The following is a 13831-nucleotide window of genomic DNA, read 5'->3' on the forward strand; positions in this document are numbered from 1 at the left end:
ACCCTTTTCAACAGAAGAAGAACACTGAACATGAAATTTTCCCACAGGCAGAGCAATAAAATTGAATTCTACCTCATCTAACTCAGAAAATTTCACTGGAAATGAATATGAATTGAACTATGAACATTACAAAATACATATGAAACATAAGAAACACATTTACTACACTCACAACCACATGAATCTCATGAAACAGAGCTGTTTCCTTTCATTAACTCTCTGTCAAAAATATATAGTGAAAAAACAGAGTTTCTTTCCCACAGTCTCCCAGAAGTTAAAAGCCAACCAACCTTTTGCAGATAGCTTGCATACAATATATAGAATGTGCCATGAAGAGATAGAATGCCCAAGGGTTGGGGAGTTACTCGAATCATTACAAAATGGAGGTGAAGAGCCAACCATCAGCTACAGGTGCAGCGTTACAAACATGACAAATGGCTTGGGTGATCGTTTTCCTTCCTTCGCCACTTGGATAGAAGTCAATCTGGAGAGAGAATAATTTAAATGCTGCCTTAGGTGCCAAAAAACTGAAATGTAGGTGAGCGGGCCCACTTGGAGAAGTTGCGAATCGAAATTTCGCAAAACGGAAGCAAATTTGGCAATTTTTCCTGTGTGCGCCGCGCCATTTTCTCTTTGTGCCATGCTACTTTGGAACCTAGTTTGAGGCACTTTCAGGTGTCCAAAATGTGCCCAAGTGTTCTTGTTAGAAAGCCTGTCCTGTCTACTTTCTAACCCAACTGGAATTTCTGAATTTGGTGCTCATTTGCCCCTCCAAATCTTCATTCTCCCAAGATTGCTTCCCGTGTGTCAAAATAGGGGCAGAGAGGTCACTTTTTGGGTGTTTTTGACCTCCTGGAGGCTCAGACCTTGCCCAAATTTCTTGTCCAAGCACCAGTAGTCGTGATTTTTCATGATGAATCCAAAAATACAAACCATTCTTCATTTGGAGCTCCCAATTTTTAGCGCCGCGCCACTGGGAAAAAAACTTGTGTTTTGCCCAAAAATTTGTCATGTGACCAAAATTTCCCCAAATTCCTTGAAATTTGGGCAGGAGGTTCTCTATGGGGTGCTACGTTGTGCCAAAGAAGCCTCAACAAAGATTCGAAGCCGAACTTGCTCTTTTGCCTCTTTTGTTACTTTGCTCAAATTTGACTTCAAGCTCCTTATCTGGGCCTTTGCACTCATGTTTCATACTCTGTAATGGAAAGCCATGTGTCTCAGTAAGACAAGGTCCTTATCGGCCTTGTCCAGCAGCCTCTCTAAGTACATGTTCATGCTCTCGAGATTGGCCTCCCGATCCTCATTGATTTCCTGCTCCAATGACGTGAGCTCAACTCTTCTCCTTTGTGCAGCTTGGCGATGCTCACGAATGTTTTGTAGCTCCATAATCACCTGTTGATCCTCTAGCTGTTTGTTTCTCTGCTCCAGGTATTTCATGTTCCACTTAGCCCTCCCCAAGTCAAGGGATAAGGCCTCAATCATTGGTTGCTGCTCCTGGATGATCTCTCTAAGCTCTGCATTTGTTGGTTCTGTATCTGTCTCATCATCATGGAGGAGAACGAATTCGGTCTCTCGTTCACCTGATGGCCCTTCTGAAGGCCCCTCATCATGCATTGGCTCCTTACCTCTGTCATGTTCCTGTGTCGTTGATGTAGGGAGCGAGGCCCCTTCCACCCCGGGTGGAGATAACACTTGCCTTGCCGCTGCAAACAAATGTCTACTGCCTCTTTGATAGGTGATGAATATTGGCATAGTAGCAGTCTCGTGGCACTCATACTGATGTGAAGGACCACCTATCTCATGCTCTGCCTCTGATAATACCTATGGAGTGCTGAAGAAGTCACGGGAGATGAAGTCCTCCCAAGCAATGCCCTGCAATCCCAACTGATGATCCACCAAAATCCGGATAAGTGCAAAGTGATAAACACTGTTGAGTTGCTGCTGAGGGGTCTTATGCTGCATGAAAATTTTCATCCTCTCTATGTTCCCGCAAATGAAAAATGGGAGGTTCATCATCCGCACCCTGGTAAAGTGCATGAGCAACCTGATGTGATAGGCATATAGGCGAGAAAACCTCCCCTCACAACTGAAGTACTTCATGATCAATTTCATGAGCGGAGCATACTCATCCTTCAAAAATCTGAATGGGAAGACTCTTGTGAGATGCCTCAAACAACTGGCCTTAATGTAAGGCTCATAATGATGCCTATCCACCTTCTTCTTCTTATGCCACTGTTCTCCAACATTTGGTATGCCTGTTGCCACTGAGATAGTTTCGGGTGTCAATGTGAAGGTGACCCTGGCCAAGATAGACTAACCTCCATGTAGGTGAAGCACAAATAGACGGGCCAACTCGTGATGAACTCTGGCATTTGCCACCCTTTGACAAAATTCAAAACATGCTAGGTGTTGGAAACATGACATAGCAAGAGGGCATGCCTGCAACTCAGTGAGGGTGTTTGGCTCATCCCTAACATGTTTTCCACTCCTATGATGTCTCCAAGGAGCCTGTTCTCCTGAAGTTGTATCATTGTGGGTCTCCACCTCATACTCTGATGAACCCTCAGATGCCATGACTGTTGTTTATAAACTGTATTTAGGCTGCCCCTTTGATGATGGTGAAGTTGGGTGATGTTTGTGATATCTGCCACCAAGGGGAACAATGAACAAAGGGAGTGTTAGGAGGGGAGTAATGTAATGGGAATAGGGGTTATAGGGAGAATTTTGTTTAGGGATATGTAGGGGTTTTGGGTATTTTGACAAGTTAGGGTTTGGGGTTTTAATTGAGCAATAGGAGGAAGGGAAAGGGAATATGAGTTTGGTAGTGTTAGGGTAGTGATAATAGGAAAAATTGCATTGGGGAATAAGGAACAGGGGTAAGGTAGGGAAAATAAAGCCTTGGCAGCAACAACACAATGGCACAACCCTAACAAAATGGTTTTTTGGTGTCTTCTTGTGGTTGAATTTATGAAATTTGTTGCATTCAATCACGGGCATAAAACCACCATATCACTCATAAATTTGATGAACAAGTGATGTTTCGAGCCTACCTTGCAATTTGATGGGCTTCACAAAAGATTTGAGGGAGTTTGGCAATGTTTCCGGCCCTTTGTCTGTGTGCGCCGCGCGGAAAACCCAGTGTGCCGCGCTCTGGGTGTGCGCCGCGCTAGTTATAAAAAAGCACTGTGGGTGGGCTCTGTGTGCGCCGTGCCCTATGTGTGTGCCGCGCTCCTGCCTATGTGCGCCGCGCCCCTGAAACCTCTTCCAAACTGCTCCAAATCGCGCGATTTCACACTCCACGACCTTGCAACGTTTTCCCTATGCCTTTGATTGCACAATGGGTTTGGTTTGTGATGGAAACTTGTGTATAAGACTTGGAGGTCATGATTTTAAATTTTTCTTTTTCAAAAAACCCACTTTTCTAATGTCATGTTTGACACTTTTTCACTGATTTTAAAACAACCCTGATTTTCACTTTTCCTTTGAAATTTTGGCTCAAATGATGAAATTTTCGACACTTTTTGCAGGGATTGCTTGACAGGACATTTGGCCACGGAAACCATGACTGCACTTGAAGAAATCAACTGAAGACCTTTTTGAAAATTTTGTCACCAATAACACTGTTTGACTTTTCTTCAAAACAGAGTTTTGAAGAACAGTCGAAGTTTATCAATATGACGATGAAACTCTGTGAATCATTACTTTGCAAGGGCATCACTCTGGCCTGCATGGCTTTACTGGACATATTAAAGACCAAATTGTTTAATTCCTAGACCTAATGACCAAAAATGACTTTTGTCCATTAAAGGACCAGACCTTGACTGTCATGGACTTTGGTGATCATTGACAAAAGACCTAAGCCAGCAGGGGCCAGACATGAGGGGAAATGACTAGCATGACCTTCTCCGTCAGATCATGGCATGCCCCTAGCGGAATGCAACTGAGTGAATGGAGTGGGACACCTAAAAATGAAATGCATAAAGAGTTTTGATCTCTGACGGAGGACTGGCCAGACCGACTCTAACAGAAGGGACACACTATATGGAACCTTGAGAATGGCATGGCGATATACTTTGGTGCAAGGGTAGAATGTTTTTATGCCCTCAATCAAAGTTGAAGCAACAAATATTAAGGGAGTCCCATGACTCTCAAATAACATGACACATAGGGTTTCTTAAAACATATCAAAGGATCAAAAAATATTTTTTGGGGAAGGAATGAAGAAAGATACTCAAAATTTGTAAGAGAATGTCAAGTTTGCCAAAAAAAATAAAGGAGAAACAATAAAACTCTAGGATTACTTAAGTCATTACACATACCAAATCAAGGTTGGGGACAAATATCAATGGACTTCATTACACGGTTATCAAAATCTGAAAATAAATATGCCACTTTTGGTTGTTGATAAACTCATATGCACAATTTTACATAATTCAAAGTACATATGCAACTAGCCAAGTGGAAGCAATGTTCAGGAAGGAAATTCATATACTTCATAATTTTCTTAATGGAATAGTAAGTGATAAAGGTATAAAATTCATTGGAAATTTTTAGAAAGAATTATGGAAAATGATTTCAACATATCATCTACAAACAAATGGTCAAATAGAAATAGTTAAAAAATATTTAGAGGGTTATCTACAATGTTATGTTTTAGACAAGCAATCTAATGAACGAAGTGCGTGCCTATGGCAGAATGGCGATATAATATTACCTATCACATATCTACTTAAATGTCTCTATTTGAGGCCATTTATGGATATCCATCTCCTAATATTTCATATTTTTTGTAAGATAAGTCCAAAGTATAGTCAATAGAATCACATATGGAAAAGACTAAAAAAACTTCAACATTTCTCAAGGAAAACCTTCTAATGGCACAAAACAAGATGAAACAATGAGCATATCCACATCAAAGTGTAAGACAATTTGAGAAAAGTGATTGGGTATTTTTTAGACTACAACCTTACATGCGTAGATTCAAGAAAAAGAAGAATAAGAAATTAGCTCCGAAAATTAATGGAACCTCCAAAATTATCCATAGGATTAAACAAGAGGCATGAGTTAGATTTTCCTTCTCGCATCCATAAGATGTATTTCTCAAGGAAAACCTTCAAATGGAGCAAAACAAGATCAAACATCGAGCATATCCACATCAAAGTGAAAGACATTTTGAGAAAAGTGATTCAGTGCTTTTGAGACTACAACCTTACATGCAATCTACATTCAAGCAAAAGAAGAATAAGAAATTAGCTCCAAAATTTAATGGAACCTCCAAAATTATCCATAGGATTAAACAAGTGGCATGAGTTAGATTTTCCTTCTCGCATCCATAAGAAGTATCTTGTCTAAAATTGGTTTTGATATAAACTATGTTGGTGCAAACAAAACTTCCAAAATCATATGAAGAAGGGAAATTGATTCTTTCATTAGGAAAATTTATAAATCAGCATTCTCTATTTATTCGAAATAGAAACATTGTGAAGTACCAAATCAAGTGGAAGAATATGCCTTTAGAAAAAACTACATGAAAAATGCACAGTTTATGAAGAAACATTCTCAATTACAAGCTTTGAGGGCGAAGCTTTTTTAAAAGATGGGGGCTATGTTAAGGCCCTAATAAGCATTCATTATTAGTGTATTCGTTATAGTTAGGCTGACCTAGTGGCAAGTTACATCATGTCACTCTATCTCTTATTTATAATAAAAAAAAATCATTTATATAGGCATCATATTTTGTGTTAGCATTGGATTCATTGTAAAAAGAGACTTCCTCAAAATTTGACATTTGATCATTTTTAAAACATTTAAAAAATCAAAGAAAAATATAAATCTTCGCTTATGCTTTCCCACAACCAAAAAAAATGATTTTGAACAACTAACATTGTTGAATGGTTATGGAGATTATGACTTAACCTTATCACGCAAAAAATACCATGAAATATTATCTCTTAGGCCAAAGTAAAACATCATCAGGGTTGTGAGAGATGGAAGGTGTGTCGTCCTCATTGAAGTTACCATCATTCTTAATAACCACCGACTATTAATTAGTAAATGTGGTCCATGAATAAATGGTGAAATGTAAAAATAGCTTGTGAAATGTAAAAATAGCTTAGTTTTACCTTCTGCATATGCACAAAGCATTTCAAGGTTCACCGCAACAATTTTATGTCCTGAATAGACTCAAGATTTTGTCCCTGAATAGACTCAAGATCCGTCAAAAGATAGCATACAGTGTAATCCTAATATTGCTCATATAAATGACAAATTCTCAAAACAGTTTCAAAAACATCATAAAAATCACATTAAGATTCCTATGATACGACTCCAAAGAAAAAGATAACTTCTACAAAAAGAGAAATCATAACTACTTTCCCAACGTATATTAAGGCATTCAGCTGGTACCAAAGGGAATTAACGTGTCAAACATGCGCCAATAAATAACATCAAGAGCTTTTGACCACGAGCATATGTAACAGAGAATAGGGACCAATTTGGAAGAGATTTCTAGCTGCTGTGAGTCAAAGACAAAGGATGCATTCTGAAATGGCATGCCCATCCTTAGCTTATAAAACAGACCCGCTTCGAACATCCATCTAGAGTCCTTATTTAAAAAGAGATCCATTTCAGAGTGAGTTATCAGTAAACATGATTTAAAAGGAAAAATAATGAAATTAAAAGCAGAAATCGACCTTTTAACTCATCAAAGATCAGAATTAAGACCAGAATCCTATTCTAAATTCACCTGTAATCCAAATTATTACCACCAATTAGTCACTATTAGATAAACTTGATAAACTTGATCCAGTAGTGGAATTGAGGTTGTGTCAATAGTTATGGTTAACAGTTGTGGTTCTGGGCACCTGGTATTGGTGACTCATGGTTTTGAGCTCATGGTATTACATGTAGGTGAAGCCCTTAAAAAGCTTGGGTATTCTCCATTGTATTGAGTCATAATTGAGTAGTGAAAGTTTAGGTTGTTGGCCAGCTTGGCTGTGTTTTAGCCAAAGACAATAATAGATCTATTATTGGCTGGTTTTTCCCAGATTATAATTTTCCAATATAAATCATAGTGTACATGATTTGAATATTTGTTACATAATTATTATATTTATTTTTCTAATATTCTTTTTGAAAGAATAACAGTTAACAGAGATCAAATTAAGACCAGATCCCCACTCTAAATTCATCCTTCATCCAAATTATTACCACCAATTGAGTCACCAGAGTTCAATTTCAGAGTTGAGTTCTCGGTAGGTATGATAAAAAAAAAATCAGAGTAGAGTTCTATATAGGCATGATTATAAAAAAAATGGAGTTAGAAATCGAACTTTTAACTCATCAAAAAAATCAGAATTAAGACCAGATTCCCATTCTTAGAATAACAGTAATGGGGTGTTTTGTTTAGGCATTTTGTGGTGGAAAAGTCACTGGTTTAAAACTCTGTGGACAAAAATCCAGCCATGCTAAGGGCTGGTGCGGCCTAGGCCAGGTACAATCTTCGAGTGATTTTGAGTCTTGATGGCTTAGATGCGCCTGGGTTGTGGCTACTCAAGCCACAAGTTAGGCATGCCAATCATCTCAGGGCTCATTACCTAAAAAACCAAAAAACCCTGGGTCGCGGCTACTCAAACCACAAGTTAGGCGTGCCAGTCATCTCAAGTCTCACATTACCTAAAAAAACCATAAAAAAAAAAAAAACAGATACCCATTATAAATTCACCCTTCATCCAATTTATTACCACCAATGAGTCACCAAAAATATGAAGCTTTAACAATTCTTCTGAAAAAAAATAAATTAATAAGCAATTTCAAAGCAAGGAGCTCAGTATAACTGTCAAATTCCCCTACCAATCTGGCCTTAACCCTGAAAAGGTAGGCGTCATTTTAAAAAATAATGCCAACTGCTTTACATTTGGAAGAATCCTTGGCTTGCTCCGTCAAAATCATGAAAAAGCTGCCTCAAGCTGCCTCTCAAGGATTGCTTTGGAAAGAGTTATATAACTAGCAAATACTAATCTGCGCTGAGAAGCATAGGAAAGGTGGGATGAATCTCCCTTCAAAAACGTCAGCATTCCTTGCAAACGAAACAACCAGAGACACTATGAAGTGTAAAGCTTTGAAGTTTGAACTCTTATTAACTCTGGCTTCTACTGCCACTGTGTAAAGTAGTACATACTGCTTTAATTTCGCCTTGTCCAGCATTTCTTGCCGCTATCGGGCTATCCATTCCAGACCACACTTGGGAAGAATATGGGCAAGATGAAAATGTCCTACAGTTTATTCATCCAGCTTGCATAAAGTACATCGACTTGGCCCATGTCGAATCCTCTTCTGTACTATGTAGTACTTCACAGGTTAGGACCTTGTTCTTTGTGGCCAGTCACATGAAGATCCTTGCATCAAGCTTCTAGTGGGGAACTGATTTTCCAAAGTCGTTTCCAGCACCATTAGATTTCATCAGGCCGATCATTAACAAACACTGTATTGCCTTGCAGCCGAGTCTGGGGTAGAGAATCCAAAGGTTGGGTTTATTAACCAAACCAGCTCATTCTTTGTCTCCTTTGAGTCGAACATGACTCACTTTTAGTCCAGCTGTGTAAGCCTCCCACTGTTCCTCTTCGTTCCCTTGTAGCTCTAGAAAGTTTGCCTTTTTCCACTCTTGTTACCCAAAGGTAGTGTTTTATGGAGAGGTAGCCTGAGTTAGATAGAAGATACCTTTCCATCACATGTTGTAGATCAGATATTCCTCTTCATTTGTCGGCAATGCTCCAAGTCCAATGTATTGGATCCACATAGTCATCAAGAAATGGAAAGAAGTATCCAGTTTTGTCCATAGAACTATAAATCATGTAAATTTGGTTGTGCATAACATAAATGCAAACCATACACGGGCAATATTCCATGTTAGTATATGGATGTGGTTCAGTTCAGGTAATGCAATTTGTCCCAAAATAGATTACTACTCACTACAGAGGATTCAGTCAGACAATTTAGATGAGAAAGCAAAACTAAATTGCATCAACACAGTTAAAAACTCGAATTTCATGTTTTTCGGGTATTTGCATGCAAATATACATCAGTGAGGAACTATTGACTGTTCTCATCTCACATCTCTAATTTTTATAGTCCGTGGGAACATCATAAAAGACGGATGGATGATCTATAAAGCTCGAAGAGTTGTTCCTGCACCAATCAACCCTTTCTAAGTAAGATAAGGTTTCATGGACTAAAGACCAATGCCAATGAACGTTTCTATCTAACTGCTGTATAAAATAAAGAAAAGAATCAGCCAAACCTGAAGTGTAAACTGCCACAATGGGCACCGCAGAAAGCTACAGGACAAGTCAATATCTAGATGCATCTTAATACTGGACATATTTCCGGGGAAATTCAATTTAACCTTCCAGCCATCAACCATAGTAGTAGAATTACGTTAAGCAATGGCTTAGAATGCCCTGTTCTTATCTTTCCAGGCTCTGGGGAATGGGTGCATCCATTGGATAGACGTCCCTCTTTTGATTTTCTGTTTGAGCTGCCACGTTATGTGCATCCTCTGATCCTGATGCTGGAGAAATCGCACTATGAGTTTCTGCTGTAAAAAAGTTAGACAAAGGGAATGTCGACCCTTCCCCCACAAGGGGGAAACCCTGTGGAGGAAGAGAGTTTGCAATAGAATAATGCACAGGACTCAAAACTGGCGACACAGAAGCTTGAGCATTCAAATTTGGGGGCATGCCCAATTTGAGCTGAGAGGGTGAATTCACAGCTGGTGATGCTGGTTCATGACTCAAGGGAGCCAATCTGGGTGAAGCATCTCTTAGGTCTTGTGAATCTTGGCCCAGGTATTCTTTTTTAGAATAGAGTTTATCATCACAGACTTCATAGAAATTTCCAGTGCGAACCTCCTGACAGAGAGAACAAACACTGCAGAAAAGCCACTGCATTAGATCTGTCACATCGGGCTGCCCACAACACCAGCCATTCGCAGGTAGGCCAAACGTCTTCCGCATCTGAATCCTCCAAAACCCACCGTAAAGCAGCCCTAACACGCAAAGAATGATCCCAGTGATACCAAGACCACCTCGAATAGTTTCATTATCAATATTGACAGCAGCCAAGGTGAAGATCCAATAAGGGGCCATGCACAACAAAATGAAGGTCACTATGTGCACATACATGTTCCCAAAGCCTAGTCTATCCATATTCCACCCAAAAACACAGAACCCACAAAATGCTGAAAAGAATGCAACAGAACGATCACTGTAGCAGTCTAATAGACGCCCCTGCCATTCCGGTTTAGGTTCCAATCTTTTACTCTCTCTTGCATGAAAAGTGTATCTCTTTTCCAGCAGCATGAATGCAGCTTTACCACTTACAGAGTTATCACCTTTCTGAGTAAGATCTGCATGAGCCTCCAAATCACTTTCAGCTTCGTAATCCTTTCCGAGAGGACTGACGATGAGATATAGACCAGCTGCAGCAGGAGCACCTATTGCAACAGCAACGCACAAACCCACTCCAATAGCTGGACGCTCTGATCTCTTATAGCCCCAATTGAGACCACAGAGCGCATACTGTGCAAAACAATTCACTTGCAGAAGTAGCACTACTACCATCATGTGCGCCCATTCATGAGGTTTGTAACTTCCATTTTTGCAGTAGACCTTTCCAAGCTTGACAATGTCCTCTGGTTTCCATCTAATGAGAAGTGAAAGATGATAACAACGCTGTGGGTGTTGGTAGAGGCACATCAGGGTAAAGAGAGCATTTAGAATTTGATTATTGACCTCAAACCAGGCATCCCTCTGACTCTTTTTAGGCAGGGCCGTATTCAGAAGGCCAACCATAACCAAAAAAAGAATAGCTCCAGATACTGCCACGGCAATCCCCCATATCAACAGTGCCAAATTCTTCGGATTTCGCAGCCATTCTTTCCCTGCGTCCTTCAAAACCACCCACCTGATTTCCCCAACAAAAGGCACTTTAACGCCATCCTTGAGACCATGGAGAGGCTCCACCGGTGCTGGAGTTGGCGTAGATCGCGATATCCCATCTCTTTCATTGGCTATTCTTTGAAATGTTGCAGAAGGCGAAACATGAAGAATCGGCGAAGCTAGCTTCGGAAATCCTGGTCTTCTGTGTGGCTTAATGAAGTATTTAAAAAACGACCTCTTAGACTTCTTCGGTGCTTGTGCTTTATTCTGTACACCACCTAACTGTCTACTGATTTCTAAGAGTCCTTTTTGAGAAGATGTAAAAGAAAATGACCCAATTGTCTGTTTGTTTAAACTGGGGTATATTTCGGAGAAGGAATTGTGATCATATGTCTGGATCTGGTCACTTCCTCCACTTTGAGCAGTCTCCATGATCAACTTATTCAAAGAAAACTTGCCAGGACTGTAATTTTTCTGTCCTATACAGAGCTTATGCTCTCTCAAAATTTCCTACCTCTGTATTTAGGAACCCAACAAGGCAATATCAAGGAGACATACCTGCCATTACTTATGGAATTCTATAAACTGAGACGACCTAACAAGAATATATCAATGACAGTTGTTTATCTTATGTTGGTGCTATGCAGGTCAAAAACCTATAAACATTACCTGACTCAATATCAAATATCAAGCATGGCAGCTTGACCATGATGAAAATCAAACAAACTGCAGGAAATAAAAGGCATTTCTAGGTAAGACATGGCTGTGATTCAGTTCTACTGCTCAATAGGCCAAAACCCTATCTAAACTTAAGGACCGGAAAATAAAAAATATAAGGCGGGTCCTTAAATTCTGGGCACACAAACATATTACAGAGGTTGTAAGCTTATGAAAAGCCAGTAATTGTCTCACTTGTGTAAAGGAATCCAAAGGAATCCGTCTGAAATAAGCCTTAGATTGCTAATCCTTCTTTAGCATCAAGCCTTCTCCTTGGCCACCCACCTCCACAGACCGCTTGCTTCCTTCTCCCAAATGGATCCAATCAATTCAAAATTAATCCTTCCAAACTCATTGTTTATCAGTGCCACCTACTATTTGCCACTATTGTTTTTCGTATGGGAGCTTCAGCTGACTATGGGTGTGGCTGCGCATAACAAACTTGTTCAACGGTATTGGTTTGTTAAACGGTGTTGTTTTTTTTCCACGCCTGGGATTTTTCATGAGAGTTGGTGAAATTACACGTACTCCAGGAACTTCGCAATGCTACTGGCCAGCACTGAAATGTTCTGGATCAGTTCATTGTTTCACTTTCCTAATTTCTCTAACTAATCATCGTGCCAATAAATATATCATCGTGCTCTAACAATGAATGGTGCCAATGAATGGTGCCAAATAAATATATCATCGTGCTCTAACCATGAATGGTGCCAAATAAATATATCATCGTGCTCTAACCATGAATGGTGCCAAATAAATATATCATCGTGCTCTAACCATGAATGGTGCCAAATAAATATAAACGATGTTGTTATTATTATTATTTAATTTTAAGGTGATGGTTAAATATAAGTGATGTTATTATTATTATTATTTAATTTTAAGGTGGTGGTTAAGTCAGATATTGTATTGGTGTATAAGATTTTTTTGTTTATAAACAAGGAATTTATCTTTAGGTAGTGACTTGATTAATAAGTCTTTCAATGCATACATGCTCTAGTTCTTTGTAGAGTATCATGTGACCATTAAGACATTAACTATTAGGCGTACTCAAAGTGTGATAAAGACAATAAACTATCAATAAATAATCTAATTTCATTGCTAAGTTTAAACTTGGTTTTACTTTCTATATCTAATTTTTTGTTTGTAAATTTAGTAATTTAAATTAGTTATCTATAAAAATCAATGTGTAATCAATTAAGTTTATTAAGAAAAACTATTCTTGGGAAATGACTCTTCCCATCGATAACGCAATTACGATATGATGGGTCGGGTCGCGAATCGGGCGCTGCCTTAGCTGCCTCTGTCTCGTCTTTGCTTGTCTTCCTCTGAACCGAGTTCGTGCTCAAGGGTCAATCAAACCACGAACCAAAGGAACTCTCTATTAACAACTCCCCCGTGAATGATCCCAAATCATTCTTAAACCTGGGGCCAGACATAAAGATAAATGGAGTGAGTCCTCTTCCTCTTCTCTATCTAGGTATCACCTCCCCTGTAATGAGAACTCCCCTTAGATTGACTGACTTATGCCTCAGGCCCGGCTATCCCGATCTGTATTATAGTTCTATCCTCCGATGGGCTTCTCGATATGGCTAGACTTTCTTTCCTAGCGAGGTGATTGATTGCAATCTGAGATTCATACTAATCAGACTAACCAGACTCTCTCTCGTCAGTCTGCATGATCCGACTTGTAATATATATAAGAATATAAAAGTATATTACATAATCTTTCTTAAAGGATTGTAGCTAGGAAGACTGCTGAAGAAGAGAGAAGACCTTGGTAGCCGCGTATCTTTCCTTTCGATTGAAGACGGCTTAACTTTGGGAGGTGGTGGCATGGTAAGCCACTCATAGGAATAGTCAAGTAAAGGCTCTCAAATCTATCAGGATTAAATAAAGAAATTTTAAATTTATATATCATGATTAAATAAAAATAAATAAAATTTAAGTTTAAATTCTTTATTTTTTATATATATATATATAAAAGAAGTTTCATTCTTATTTCCATCTCTATTCTTATATATTAAAAATGGAAAATGGAAGGAAACAATCTACATATTTTAATAATTTATAATTTATAAGTATAATATATCTATATATACTAAGTTGCAGGAAATGTCGAAAAGTTTCGGAATTTCCAAAACGGGCGTTTAGAAAGGGCACTTCCCAAAAATGGA

At 39.0% G+C, this 13831-nt stretch overlaps 1 protein-coding gene across 2 annotated transcripts; it reads right to left on the bottom strand.

The window, feature by feature from the left end:
* Nucleotides 1-7970: 7970 nt before the first annotated feature.
* On the bottom strand, nt 7971-11915 carry LOC149159561 (uncharacterized). 2 transcript variants are annotated; one of them, XR_016261748.1, is made up of 2 exons: nt 9299-11909; nt 7971-9186 (listed from the first exon to the last, which is right to left on the bottom strand). XR_016261748.1 is itself a non-coding variant. In XM_089436509.1 (2 exons), the coding sequence occupies exon 2, from the start codon at nt 11367-11369 to the stop codon at nt 9465-9467; it is 1905 nt and encodes a 634-aa protein (XP_089292635.1). In that variant the 5' UTR covers nt 11370-11663; nt 11850-11915; the 3' UTR covers nt 7971-9464. The 2 variants fall into 2 exon arrangements, 1 of the variants encoding a protein (XP_089292635.1); XM_089436509.1 differs by having other exon boundaries at nt 7971-11663; nt 11850-11915.
* Between the last annotated feature and the right edge of the window lie 1916 nt (nt 11916-13831).

Source organism: Pinus tabuliformis, chromosome 5_2 (assembly GCF_031772625.1).
Source record: "Pinus tabuliformis cultivar Carrire ecotype Pingquan chromosome 5_2, CPIR1, whole genome shotgun sequence".
In the NCBI taxonomy this organism is placed as follows: Eukaryota; Viridiplantae; Streptophyta; class Pinopsida; order Pinales; family Pinaceae; genus Pinus; species Pinus tabuliformis.